Source organism: Telopea speciosissima, chromosome 1 (genome assembly GCF_018873765.1).
Source record: "Telopea speciosissima isolate NSW1024214 ecotype Mountain lineage chromosome 1, Tspe_v1, whole genome shotgun sequence".
Taxonomy (NCBI): Eukaryota; Viridiplantae; Streptophyta; class Magnoliopsida; order Proteales; family Proteaceae; genus Telopea; species Telopea speciosissima.
In genome coordinates this window covers 9,984,802-10,000,000 of record NC_057916.1, presented here as the reverse complement: position 1 = coordinate 10,000,000, position 15,199 = coordinate 9,984,802, and the positions used below count along the sequence as shown (strand labels likewise).

At 43.4% G+C, this 15,199-nt stretch overlaps 1 protein-coding gene across 3 annotated transcripts in view; it reads right to left on the bottom strand.

Annotated features, from left to right (window-relative positions):
- LOC122671604 (ubinuclein-1-like) overlaps positions 1-15,199 on the bottom strand; it is a 50,109-nt gene that overhangs the window by 26,801 nt on the left and 8,109 nt on the right. For all 3 annotated transcript variants that reach the window (XM_043868932.1, XM_043868924.1, XM_043868941.1), the window contains exons 2-5: positions 13,289-13,375; positions 13,038-13,130; positions 12,365-12,441; positions 2,071-2,689 (exon numbers count right to left, since the gene is read on the bottom strand). In XM_043868932.1, coding sequence (XP_043724867.1) covers positions 2,071-2,689; positions 12,365-12,441; positions 13,038-13,130; positions 13,289-13,375 — 876 coding nt within the window. The remainder of the gene's footprint in view (positions 1-2,070; positions 2,690-12,364; positions 12,442-13,037; positions 13,131-13,288; positions 13,376-15,199) is intronic.

Below are 15,199 nucleotides of genomic sequence, written 5' to 3'. Positions count from 1 at the left end.
ACTCTGAGGTTTCCTCTTTTTCTGATCCAGAAGAGATCAAATCTGCTTTTCTTTCTCACTTCTCGAATCAATTTAACCCTTCTGTGCTCAAAATCTCGTTGCTGACATTCCGGAGGATCTTCATTTCTCCAAGGTCCCCATAATCAGAATTCATGCAAAAGAAGTATTGCATAGAATTTCAACTAGAACAGAATTTACTACAAGAAGAATTGCAGAAAATTAATTAGAGCCGTAGTCACTTACTGGAATCAATAAAAGGGAAGAAGATGGAAGAACTACTTAGATAGAAAAACACCCAGGCTTCATACCGCAAGGTGGTTTGATTGGATCAAACACCAATTGATTCCTTGATCACACACAAGGGGTTCTTCACGCATGGAAGGAGCAACAATAACTTTTCATTAATCAAAATTCGTGTACAATGCTGGTCCCCCTTACAAATTTATATAGAAGACTCAAAAATAGACTCAAAATGCTAAAAAGGAAAGGCCTAACCCAATCCTTAGCTACTAAGGTAACCTAATTTGACTAGGAAACTAAAATAATGAAGAAAACTAACTCAAAACAAGACTGGAATTATAGAATCCTAATCCAGCCTAGCCAAAACACTTAATAACAATTAAAATAAAGAAATAAAGGCACTTAACTAACTAATTTCATATGCTAGCCTCTATCCATAGTATAGGCCCATTACAATGAAACCCCATTAGACCAAAGGTCCAACACATATATGGTGGAGGGCAGGTTAGGGAAGGGGAAGATTCTGAGAGGTCTCAGAGTTGCATGGAGGTAGAGAAGAAATTGCGCACAAGAAGAAGGGGGGAGGGGAGAAAACTTGCACACAGCCCTCAGGCCACTCAAACCACAACTCACTCAGTAAGGATTTCATCCCAAAACAAGCTATTTTAAGGAAGAAAACCCAACTAGCAAAGGAAACCTAGTTAACTTGGAAACAAACTTTAACAGGAAACAACCTCCTAAGATTCCTAACGGACCTAACCAACTCTGACACTTGCAAAACGTATCTCACTTTCTAAAATTGAAAGAATAAAATATTATCTACCTAAATAAAATAAATTCCTAATATCCTACTAGACCCAAGACGCAAACTGGACTCGGTTCATCACCATCTGGATACCCATATGGGTTTGGGTCAGTCCAAGATAGTGTATATGTATCAATATATAACCCAACACAAGGCTCATTTCTAATAAAATAAGCCTATTTAGGTGAACTGCATCATTTGTCCTGGTAGTACTTGCAGAGTTGTAGAAATTTGTTAAAATCCAATCTATTCAACTTAGTTCAGGCTGACGATTGGGAAAGATCTTCCTCCGTTGGGAAGTGACTCATCATCTCAAGTTTTAGGTTGAAACTCAAAGAGGGTGTGAAAATCAAACCTGAAACTAATGCTGGGTCCTTGTTTTTTACAAATCTTGTTTCAATAATCCCTGTTCTATGGGACTGATATTGGATGATCTTAAGAGGTCCATGAGTTAGTGAACTTCACCTGAAATTTCAGGTTCTTTGGACTTCAATTGGAAGAATTATTTCACCCACAACTGCTTGAGCTCTACCACTGGTTTAGTAATCATGAATTCATGATTCAAAGGTAGGGGATGAGAAATTCCTGTTAATTACAACGAAGGGCAGAATTGTTTTGACTTACATAAAAGATAAAACCCCTCTTTCTTCAGTTTGATTCTGTTTTTTTTTTCCATTCCAGTTTTAAAATTTTCGCATGTGTCCTTAGTTCTTCAAGTTGTTTCTTTATTAACATTAACTTTCTTGGAATTCTAGATCTGTCCTTTTTAAATTTAATTACCTTTACGTCCTTGATTTTTTCCTTTCCGAAAAAGGGTCCCACATTGTTCTCTGAACCTACGGGATTGCCATCGTTCATTGTAATTGAGTATGTAATTATTTTGTTGGGCCCATAGCTACCCAAATTTGGGGTTATTGAACCCAGGATCACAACAATATGATAGTGCAAAAGTAAAAAATATAAGCAAAGATGACTCGAGAGAACTATAAGTAAGATGGGGATTTTCAGAAGAGATGAATACTTACAGCAGTCTGCGTGAGGTACTTGCTACCAGAAGAATTAAGGTCAGGCAGTTCACTACCGCCATTTTTATCCCGGTGCCGAACTTTTGTGGATGCCTCTAGCTCATCCATACCATTCAATGGTTTCTTCGGTTGAGGCTCAAACTGAGTGGAAGCACTTTTATCCCAATAAGCCTGATATGTAGTATCAGCAGATTCACTTTCAACCTTCAATTTGTTATTGAGCTCGTTAGATTGGACAATTCCTACCTTCTGCTTTTCACTCTCGTTTACTTCCACTGGAAATACAGAAGAATCCCTATTCAAAATTTTTGCAGAAGAACTTTCGAATTTATCATTGCTAGAATCAGCAGACTTCTTTTTGGAAGTCCCCACGGCAGTATTCAATTGATTCTGCCCTTTCCCATCTTGATAGTGCTCACTTATAGCAGGCAAAATTTGAGGACTAGAAGACTTGCTCCCCACCAATGGTGCAGTCCTAGCTGCGGCTTTCATCCTCATATTACCCATTTTCGCATGTTTATTTGCTACTTGCTCACCATCCTTCTCACCATGAGCTTTTATCAAATCTTTTCTTCTGCGTTTCTTTGGTTGGAGGTCAGGAGAGACAACCGGATGATTTCTAGCACAGGAAATAGAAGAAAACAAGAAAGGAACAATCAAAGGTCAATAAAATAATGAAATAATTTATGATAGTCATTGATATAACAATTGATGTGTCCTGGTATGGCAACCAAAACGCACATAAGACACCATACAGAAGTAAAAGAAAACAGCCTCCCCTGCAAATTTTCATGCTACCAATTCAAACATAATTGTCAATAGCTATGACTTTCAACACACTTTTCATCCATTTGACAAGCTCATAGACTCATAGTTGAAACTTATATGAGTAAAGGGTACTTCTCCATTAGATGGCCTGCACAATGTCAGCCACCTGATATTTAACAATGGTTACAACGTTCATAAGCTTTGGTAAAGTGAAACACAAGGCTGAGTTTTCTTCATGGGTTCATTGGGTTGTATACACCTGCTATACATGGCATGGTATCCACCATGTGGATACTTAATTGTCACCCCAGGAGGTTCTACGTGTCCACCACAACAAATTTAACATGCTAGATTATTAAAAGCTTTGAAAAATTGGATTGAAGTGGATGATTTAATCCTGTCTATGCTTCAGGTGATCCACTCTGATACGGAATGGGGTTTGATGTAATTTAGGGTTCAATAACCCTGATTATAGGTTGCTATGGGCCCACCCAGAGTGAGTAACAACTCAATTAAACAAGATAATGGAAATTTTGTAATTAATTGGAAGCCCAGCACTCTGTTGGGAGGGTTGCATGAAAACAGGGGCAGATGAAGGGGTTTTATGTAATTACAATCAAATAGGGATTTACAACTAAATAACAGGAAGTATCATTTTCTTCCTCACAATAAAACCATAAGGTGGAAAGGAGGGTTTGCTTATAATGGCTACAGTCCCTCGACCACGACTCCATTTGATTGGAAATCTCAGGATAAACTCCCCAACTCTCAGTCTTATCGAATCCACCCCACAAAAGGTTCAATGATCAACCAAGGTAAGCAAGAGAAATTTCTGAAATTAGCAGGAGAGGAATTATATAAATCAGTTGATTAGCACATGGAGGGGCGATCTATGCCCAGAATATAGGTCGAACCAATGGATAACCAGGGAGATTGAGCAACTCCTTTCAGTTCGACAGGTAAACAGCAGCATAAAAAAGGAAAGAATAACAGGATTATAATGAAAGAAGAGGGTGAAGATGATAATGAAATAACAAAGGAATGATGGAAAGAAATAAAGGTAAACAGAAGAAGGAAGCAATATAGGAGAGTTGTTAACGCAAGGAAGAGGAATAACGGAAGGAACCTGTAAGAAGGAAGCAACCAAAGATGAACCGAAGAAAGAAGAGGAGAGACAGTACGGCAAGCAGGACTTAATCCAATTAATTTCATTCCAATCTCCAAAACTTGGTGCAATGCTTACATATATAAGGAAAAGAGGAAATAAAGTTTCATAACCTAACTCTAAAACTGAAATAGAATTAAATCAACTCATATCATATCTCCTAATTGCGACCACATATCGAAAGAGATGAGCTCCCCCACCCCCTCACCCTCCCCCACCTCCCCACCCCCTGCCGGAACCAAGTCTTGGTCCTCCCTCTTCACTTCTTCATCTTCCCCCTCGGGTTCTGGGCTCTCTCTCCACTTTGTCAAACCTTCCTCTAATGGTTCCTCAACGTTTGCACTCTGCCCATCCAACCTCCTCTCTCCCGAAATTTCCAAATGGAAATCTTGTCTTGTCAGTCACTTCCTTGGTTCCAGACCCTCCTTCAACATTGTCAAAGCTTCTCTTACTAAACAATGGAAAGCTCAAGGTTCACTGGATACATACCTCTTTGACAATGGGGTGTTCGTTTTCAAGTTCTTCTCCGATGAAGCAAAAGCTCGTGCTCTCGATGGTGCTCCTTCGCTTGTGGGCACTAAGCACATCTTCCTCCGGCAGTGGGATCCCTACATGCAACTCCACAAGGTCGACTTCAGCTCCATTCCCTTGTGGATTGCTCTCCCAGGCCTCCCTCTCCAGTCTCCACTACTGGAGCCAAGACTGCCTTAGTAGAATTGGGTCAGTTATCGGCTTCCCTCTTTACTCTGATGCCCGCACTCTGAAGATGGATTGGCTATCGTTTGCCAGGATCTGTGTTGACTTCTCCGCTGATTGCCCCCCTCCTTCCTCCATCTCCATAGTGGAAGAAGATGGCTTCAGTTTCGAACAACCGGTTAAGTATGATTAACTCCCTCCTCATTGTATCCACTGCAAGAGCTTTGGTCATCACTCTATCTCTTGCTCCGGTAAGGCCCCTCTAGCCCCTACATCTCCGGTGGCCGTCCTTGAAGTTTCTAAAGTAGTTCTTGCTGCCTTCGCTGGCACTTATGAGTCAAGAGATGGCCTCGTTGAGCCTGCTACTTCCGCTACTGAGCCAGGCTCCCTTGATTGCTGCCCTGTCGCCACTGATGCTTCCGCCTCAGATCTTCATGAAGTTCCCTTGGTTTCTCCTCAGCTCCAAGGATCTGCACTCTACCCTGCTCCTTCGGCTCACCCTGCCACCTCGTGTGATCCTAGTCGTGGCTGGAATAGATCCTATTGCCGTCAACACCGCTGTTGTGTGCCATCAGACCCTGGTTCTCCATCTAGTAGGAGCTATCGCTCCCCTACTCCCAAGACAGTCTCGGTCCCCAACAACAAAGCTGCCACATCGTCTGACCTCCTGGCTCCCCCTGCTGCCCCTGGTACGAGGTCTTCTCTCCAGCAACCTTTGTCGCAATCGCAATCCCTCTTCCTGATGGCTCCCTTGGCCCGAAGGCCTGAGTGTTCGAAGTCTCCCATTGGTGCGCAAGCTTCAGGCTAGTCCAGGCTTTCTGATCCTCTGATTACAAGACTCCAAACCTGTCGACTGTCGCGGGCCTCTAGTTTGTCAAAGTGCTGCCAAAAGATTCCTCAATCGCACCGCCACTGCCACTCTCTGGAAGGTAACCTCCCCTCTACTACCCCCTGACCTTTTACACCTGCAACCTCCGGTTGTCCCCTCTCCCTTTGCCCCAGCTTCAGACCCTTTCCTCTTTCGTGAAACCCCCTCTGTGACGTCCTCTCGTCTGCTTCCACCCCTGCTCCCAACCCCCTATCCTCGTTATAACCCCTCCGACACCCTCCTCACTTTTAACTCTCCTAACCCATTAGTTAACCTCAGTCATCTTCCTAACCCTCGAATGAGCTGTCCTATTGCTCTTGGGCCCACTCATGGCCCTGCGAGCCACTTCTCCAGCACCGCCCCTAACCCAAGTTCTAACCAGGCCACTCCGTCCCACTCTAGCCCTCCCCTGACCCACACCATGACCCCATGTCCTAACCAGGCCACCCCTCCCCACTTTAACCCTCTCCTAGCCCACACGCTGACCCATCATCTTTCACCCACCCAACCACCGCATCCCCGGTTTCACCCTTCCTTCCACTAACCCCTCCTCCCTGACCCAGTTGAACCCTCTCTTCGACCCAACCTGTGACCAACCCCACCTTGAACCCGTCCCCTTCTCTTGGTTTACCCTTGGTTCTTTTGTCCGTTGTGAATTCCCACCCCCCCTTCTTCCAACCCCCACTTTAATGCGGCCTCTATTGGCACTCCTCCTTTGGCTCCCCCTCAAGTTAGGAACCATATTATTGCCTACTCTCGCAAGAGATTTCGAAGCCTCCCACCTCGTGTATCGTCGCACAACCCCATTTAGTTTCCCATGTCTATTGGCCTTATTTGGAATGTTTGGGGTCTCAACTCCCTGCCCAAGCAAACTGAGATCAGATCCCTCATCAAATCCTCTAAAGCACTCCGTTCGCCTCGGTTGCGATTTCTACACCAGCCCCTCCATGTACTACCAGAAATGGACCGACTAAAGTTCCTTCACCAGTTTTTTTCGTGAACCTATGACTACAACAACAGGTTCCGTATTCGATCGTACACTCGTTCGGTTGGTTGATGCAAAAAACTCTAAGCATTGGCCGCATTTGGATTCTTTGGGACCCCTCAAAAATCCTCATTTTCGTCTCCTTCTCCTCCTCCCAAATCCTCCATTCTCAACCCATCCTCTCTCTCCCTCCCTCTCAGTTGTGTATGCCCTCAATAGAGCTGTTGGAATGATCTCTCTCTCCCCAAAACTAGGATTGGGCACCTCCCTTGGGGTGTAGGAGGAGATTTCAATGTTGTTCATTATGGCTCTGAAAAAATTGGTGGTCGTCCCCTTGATATCCCCTATGTCAATGCCTTCAATGATTGCATCAATGAGACTGGCATCAATTATTTACGTTGGTCGGGGTTCCCCTTTACCTGGCACAATCGGAGAGTGGGCCCTGATCGGATTGCCTGCAAAATTGATCGATTCCTCATCAACGACGCTTGGCTCTCCTCCTTCCCCAATTCCCATGCCTCTTTCTTCCTTCCTGGTTTGTTTAATCACAGCCCCTGTCATCTCTCATTCCCTTTTCCTTCCCATCATCCGCGAGGCCTGGTTCAAGCCGGTCCATTGTTTTTCCCTTCCCCTCCTTGCTTTTGCCAATAAGTTGTGCAACACCAGAATTGCCCTTAAAGCTTGGAATTCCTCCTCCTTAGGAAATATCTCCTCTTGGCTCTCCTCTTGCCGCTCCAATCTCTCCCTTATCCAATCCCAACTCCAGTTGGATTTGCTCAACCCTTCGCTTGCTGAGGAAGAGAAAAGACTCTTCTTGAGTTATCTTCTCTCTCCTCCCAAGAAGAGAGCTTCCTCAGCCAAAAATAACGCATTAAATGGCTTGAGCTTGGAGACTCTAATTCGGCTTACTTCCATCGTTCGTTAAAAGCCCGCTCCAACTCTAACTCCATTACGAGGGTCCTGGCTTTTGATGGCTCCCCTATCACCTCAGTCCATGGCATTAAATCCGAAGCCATCTCCTATTTCTCCTCTCTCTTCTCCCCCACCCTTTCCCCCACTCCCCATCCCCCATCCCCCTAACCTCATCAACAAATTTGTTCTCTTGGATTTCCTTCAATCCATCCCCTCGAACAATGAAATCCAAAAAAAAAAAATGGTTCTCTCTCATAAGTCTAATCGAGCCCCTGGCTTTGATGGTTTCAGTATGGGGTTCTTCTCAGCCAATGGGGACATCCTCAAGGATGATCTCATTAAAGCTATCCGCAGTTTTTTCTTTAACCCCAGCCAGCTTCGGCACATTAATCAAAGTTTCCTCTGTCTCATTCCCAAAAAAAGAGGGTGCCTCTTCCTTGTCAGATTTCAGGCCCATCTCCCTTTGCAACCTTCTATACAAATTCAGTGCCAAAATTTTAGCTAATCGTCTTCAGATAGATATTCACTCTTTGGTCAGCCCTAATCAATCTGCCTTCATCTTCGGCAGAAGCATCGCTAACAACATCCTCCTTTGTGCAGAGATAGTCCGGGGTTTCGATCGCAAATCGCATTCCCCAGCCCCCCACCTGAAGATTGACATCCACAAAGCTTTTGACTCCCTTCGTTGGGACTTCATTTGCGATGTCCTGACTCAGATGTCCTTTCCCCTGACTTTGTCCACTGGATTCATTCTCGCATCTCTTCCACTTACTTCTCAATCATTGTCAATGCTTCCCCTGCCGGGTTCTTCCCCTCGAGAGTTAGCATCCGCCAAGGTTGCCCTCTCTCTCCTTTCCTCTTCTCCCTTGCTCTTGAGGTCCTTGCTAGGAGCATTCAAGCCAAAACTGACCAGCATCTCATCTCCCCCATCCCCAAGTGCAAGAACCTCAATCTCTGCCACCTTGCTTTGGTTGGTGATCTCATGATCTTCTCTAAGGCGTCCCCCTCCTCTTTCTCCTCAATCATGTCCTCCCTCCATCTCTTTGAGTCTCTCTCAGGTCTTTGCATCAATCTTCTAAAATCGCAAATCTTTCTTTCGAGGGTCTCTAAGCATGACAAAGCAACCATCCTCCGCTTGACCGGGTTTTCTCTTGGGTCCCTTCCTGTGAAATACCTTGGTCTCCTCCTTATTCCTGCTAGGCTGGCTAGGCACCATTGTACCCCTATGCTGGACCTTATGCGTAAGAGGCTTCAACTTTGGAAGGGCAAATTTCTTTCCTATGCTGGTAGGATTGTTTTGATCAAATCTGTCCTCCAATCTTCTTACATCTTTTGGTGTGGTATCTATGGGCTTCCTCAGTCCATAATCAAAGTCATGGAATCTCTTTTCTGTGCCTTCCTTTGGAAAGGCCAAGAGACCACCAAATTCCTCCATCCGATTAGCTGGGAAGCAATCTGCCGCCCCAAATCTGAAGGTGGTATTGGTATCCGTCATATCCGAGACTACAATACAGCAGGTCTTCTCAAGTTAATCTGGAAAATCTCCTCCAAGCAGGACTCAATTTGGGTTAATTGGGTTTATTCTCATCTCCTCAAAAATAATTCCTTCTGGACTGTCCCCAGCCTGCTGACCCTTCCTAGGTTTGGCGGAAAATCATCCTCCTTCGTCCTCTAGCCCTCAGTGCCATCTCCTGTAGGATTGTTGACGGACTCCTGCTCCCCCCTCCTCCTTCCCCCCCGTCTCTCCTAGGTCTGGGCCTCTCTCCACCCCTTCCCCCCCCCCCCACCCCCCTCAGTTGGACAAAGTTATCTAGCTCCCCTCTAGGGGTGTCAATGCTAGGCCCGCACCGTAGACCCGACCCCACCCGGCCGTTTAAAGACCGAACCGGCCCGACCCGACAATAACGTGTCGGGCTTCAACCCGACCCGTTTATAAACGGTCGTTCTCGTGCTAGAAGTAACACCGCCGGTGCCCGACCGACCGCCGCTTAAAGGCCCGACCGAGCCCGACCCCCTTTGCCCCGTTTAAACCTCCCCCCTAAGCCCGATTATTATTACCTATTCTACCCCAACCCCGAGAAAATTCCCAAACGTAAACACGTTCCAACTTCCAACTCCCTAACAAGTAACAACCCTGTAACCTAACCCTCCTAAATGACTAACCATTAACCCTAATTATTTACCAAAAAAAAACCATTAACCCTAACTAACCTTCCAAATTCCACTTCTTTTTTTTTTTTTCTATTCAATCTCACAAAATCAAAATTTTAGTCTTTGAGTCTCACACGCATTACGGCCAAATTGCACTTCTTTTTCCTTTTTCTATTCAGTCTTGCAAAGTCAAAATTTCAGTCTTGGAATCTCACAGAGTCACACGGAAAGGGAGAAAAGAAGAAGAAGAAAGACGGAGAAAGAAGAAGAAGAAGAAGAAGAAGAAGAAAGAACGGAAAGGTAATAAACTAATCATGACTCTATTAATTTTTATAAAAATCTATTATTCTATTAGATCGTTTTGTCATCTAGTATTCTAGTTCTTTCACTTTTTAGTTTTTATCTTCATCTCTCGACTCTCTCCCACATGGTTCTAAATGCTACACCTTTGTATCATGATCCATCATATGCTACACCACATGGTTTATATTTTGTTACTTTTGACGTTATAGTTTGTGGACATGGGACATAGGAAATGGGACATGAGATTTTCCTACATTACTTTTATATTTTGTTATATTTTTTTTTTTTTAAATAGGACATGGGACATGGGACGTTATAGTTTGTGGACATGGGAAATGGGACTGATATTACTTTTCACACCGTTTAGTGCCCGTTTAGAGTTAAATAGGCCATTAGCCCGACCGAGGCCCGTTTAAGACCCGTTTACCTTGAATAAGGCTGTCCCGATTAAAGACCGAACACCGACCGACCGAAATTAAACAGTACCATGTCCGCCCAATGCAAGCCCGAACACCTAAACGGTCGGACACGGTGCAGCCTATAAAATTGGTGAGGCCCGACCGAACCCGACCGGTTGACACCCCTACTCCCCTCCCACAATGGTATCTTTACCTCCCACTCCGCTTGGAATTTTGTCAAACCCCATGGCCCTACGGTTCCATGGCACAAGCTTGTCTGGTTCATGGGCCACATCACTAGACACTCCTTCACTGTCTGGAGATCCCTCAACCGTTGTCTCCCCACCCAATCCTTTCTCCTTCTCCGCCACATCCCTGTATCCCCCTCCTGTATCCTTTGCTGGAACGGAACTGAGGACGTCGACCACATTTTCTTTTCTTGCCCCCTAACCTCTTCTATTTGGAAAAAAGCCTTACAGTCCATCTAGCCCCGTTGTAGGCGCCCCCTCCCCTTTGCTCGAGCGTGGCTTTGGCTTATTAGGTCCTTCTCTGGCAGCTCTATTTGCGATACTATTGGCAGGCTTGTGTTTGGGGCGGTTATTTCCCATATATAGATGGAACGGAACCTTCGTAGATGGACCTCCAACTCTCAGTCCCTTGACCTGATTTGGAAAGCCATCTTCTTCGATGTCAGCTCCAGGATTCTCTCGCTCCCTCATGGCTCGCTTCCAGACTCCCCAAGGAACAGGCTCATTGTTGTTACCTGGGGGTTAGATTCTTCTATCTTTCGCCCCCCTAGCTAGGCCCTCTTGGCCTTGGGCTTGTATAGTTCTCCCCCCCCCCTTTTTTTCTCCCCCTCCTTTCTCCTCCCTTCGGGGCTTTGGTAATGAATTTTTTATTCACCAAAAAAAAAACTACAACAAGATAATAAACTTACATAAATATCCCTGTAACCCTGCACATAACTGCATCAGGGTTGGCAGGGACTGATATGATCCCTGGTCCCAATCTTTGAAGCCATGTTTCCTGCTAGCCCATGACTAAGTCAATATCATCAATATCTAACTTTTCAAATAAATAACATAATTAATCAAGAACTGAGTGACAAAATATATAACGGCATACCCAGTGCACAAGGCTCCCGCCACTGTGGGGTCTGGGGAGGGTCATAATGTACGCAGCCTTACCCCCGCTTCACGGAAAGGCTGTTTCGAGAGACTTGAACCCGTGACCACTTGGTCACAATGGAGCAACCTTACCATTGCACCAAGGTCCACCCTCTGAGTGACAAAATATACGACAAGAAAATTGAGAAAAGAATTAAGTATAACATACAAATATGATATATCAGTTTTTTTCTGCAAAAGTTATGCCATCACATTTCTGCTCCTGCACATATGGAAGGAAGAAGAGGTCCGCAGGTAGAAATAAGCCACAAGACATGACTGCTACAAAAATCCCTTAAATCTAACAAAGTGAATACGAGGGTTTTTCTATTATGGATTAGGAAGTTCTGAAGCAATTCTCTCACTTTTTTTATTTGGGTGCTCAAAAGCAACAGAAAAATGAAAATTTGACATATTTTGCTTCAGAATTTCTAAAGAGGTTGCCAATCCCCAGCTCAGACTCCAAGCAACTACTTCACAATCCAACTTTATCAGGAATATGCAGGTCGTGCTTACCACACTCCATGAAAAAATTATTTGTATTAAAAATATAAGATATGAACTTTATCCTTTAGTGTTCATAACTGCAGACAGGACTAACGTAATACCGTTTTTTTTACATTCATGATTGATGAGTTTCTAGTAATTGCCTCCCTTCCTTACCAAACAATATCGTAAGGACCAAAATGCTCCATTCTCTCTGACATCCGACCAACAAAGACTCAAGCCCCCATAGATATCTCTACCCAAAATTAAGCTTTTAAACTTCAGAAAGTATTTGATCAAACAAATAACCATTCGGAGCAAAAAACTAGAAACTAAACAGTTATGAGTTTATGATGAACTAAAGGGCTGTCAAAGCAATGCTAATAAGAAACTCACATGCGTTCCAACTGCCCCCTATTAACAAAGAAACCATTATGCTTCATTGGTGACTTGTCAACTTGAAAATATTCATCCTGCAAAAGAGACCATTGATCATTAGCAATAAAACTATCATGGCAAATAACTTTCTGAAAAAACAAAAAGCCATATAAAACCATATTAGAAATAAATAGGACAGCCAATGGATGCCACAAATGACCAAAGTAATCATGAAACAAACATAATTAAACAACAAAGGAAAAACTAATCCTTAATCATTGTTCTGTGCATTATGTTTAAACTTCCGAAAGAAAAAAAAAATTTGGTGGGGTTGGGATAGAGAACCAGAAAATAAAATTTTTATCGAAATATAAGTTTGAAAGTACAGATGCAGAAAAAACTCAACCTTTCACACACATCAATAAGTTAATTCAGCCTGTAAAGGATTGAACACCCCCCCCCACACACACACACACACACAAAAAAAAGCCACAGCCACAAAGGACTATTACCTTTGCTTCTAATACAGAAGAAAATTAAAAGCTAATCTAGAGACAGTCAAGTGCAAAACTCAGAATCTCAATGCAAAGATTTTCCCCACTCAATTAACTAATTTGAAGCTAACTACTGAGTCCCCTTAACAACCATGCCACACAGAGATCCACAGAAAAATAAGAATCATGATACCAACCAGCTCAGCATCATCTATAAAAGAATCTTCTGTGTCATATTGATCATCATCAGGAACGTTATCAAGTTCTTCCTCATCACTGCTTTGCTTACCCTGAAAACAATAAGTTGTTAGAGTCACAAACCAGGCTCCAAAATAATACGATTTGGGAAAAGAAGCAATCACAAACTCCACCACATACATCAATCAAGATCATAATAATTGTGTAAACTTCAAAGCAAGATAAAAGACCAAAAGGCATTAATACATACCACGTAGAGGCGTTCAATTTTCTCAATCACAGCACTAAAACGATTTGAAGGAGGAGCATCCTTCACGTCATCTTCCACAGGTTGAGCCTTTACAAAATTGAAGCACAATTATGAAAATCATTGAAGAGTTTAACCAAAAGAATCTTCTGAACCAATGTAGGAAGCGACATGCATAAATGACAATATATAAATTAAAAAAACAAGCTAAAACTAGCATCTTATTCATGAAAACACAGACCCATGTGAAGATATGGCATATACACATATATATTTGCTCATAAATTACATAATTCATGCAATGATGAAGATTTCTCTGATAAAATTGATCCAGCTTATGCTTTAAATTGGTTGTCACATGAGCATAAAATTACTTTACTATAATCTGCATATATCCATGTATTTACAAAATGAAGGCAGTAGTTTCTTTTTGTATCCTATACGGATGATCCGATCCGCAAGGACCATGATTGGGAATTGTTTGATCATCTTTTTCCAAGGAAACGAAACATAATCAACTTGAATTTGGGACAGCTGTTCGAAATCTTAGCGAAACACTAGATTTGTTAATGGAGAATACACATTCAAACGGGGTTGTGGGAGAGCAATACAAGCGTCGTGCCGCTAGGCGAAGCGGTGGAGTACCACCCTAGATGGCGAGAGTCTAGTAGCCGAAAGCATAACTAGCTTACAGTCTGACCCAAGTAGCATGGGGGACGTGGAATCCCGTGTGAATCAGCAAGGACCACCTTTGTCAATTCTTTCATTTTTGATAGTCTCAACGATTTCTGATTGTTAACCAAACATATGCGGATCCAATCATGATCTCATATTAAGAACAAGAGATCTTTCTCGATCAAACCCTTTGCCCCTCATTCTTCGAGAATCAGAAAGATCATTTTCGAGTTTAAATTTGTTCATAGTGATTCAAGGAGAGTTTCATTTGTGAATGAAGTTACATGATACAGTTCTTATTATTATTATTACTTTACTCTAGAGTTGTTCAATGAATCTGTTGACTCGGAATTATCCGACTGCATTTTCCAACTGAAATGGAATCGAATCTCTTTAGAAAGACGATCTTTTGTTTCATGGTAGCCTGCTCCAATCCCTTTATGAAACTTTTGTTATTGGGTTAGCCATACATACATGTCACATGAAGACTTCTATCTCCAAGCTTAGCTCAGACGTAGCTCACTTCTTTTTGGGTGTGAAGTAGTGTCAAACCAAAATACCCAACAAGTATTAGCTCTCCCTGAAAAGGAGGTGATCCAGCTGCACCTTCCAGTACGGCTACCTTGTTACAACTTCAGTACTGTTCGGGGAGTCAATAAGCTAATTCCTGTGTACTATATTTAGGAAAGCTAAACAAGTCATATACGAAACGCTACTCTCCTAACTTAGTTAATAGCGGAGCTCTATCAGGGGGAGCTAAAGAAAGAGATCAAACGGAAGGCCTGCTACCGGAATGTTCGCTTACCTAATTGCCTGCCTATCTCTTATGGCTCCACCTGCCTTTTTGATTTCCTCCTACCTCTTCCTCAAGCTCTGTCCCCCTCCTTCCGTCTTTCAGGATTGATTTTAGTACTGGGCCTGGGCGCAGAAGGAATCGTCCCACCGCCTTGAAAACCTACCTCCCTTTCTAACTCCGACTTTGTGTAATATCAATTACACATTGGAAAGAAGTGTAAGCATGCCCGGAGAAGAAGGAATAAATAAGCTACCATCGAAACGCACCATCTCAAGGTTTGGGGAAGCCAACAGCGTTAGATGAGGTACGCTTTAGGCTGGGGCTTACGACTTTCACCCCCGGGCACCGCTAAGGCCTGGTTTTAAGACAAGACAATGAGTCAGGGAAGGCTGGTATGTCTATTTGCCGAGCTGCCCACCTAAACCAGAGGCAGTTTTTGAAGC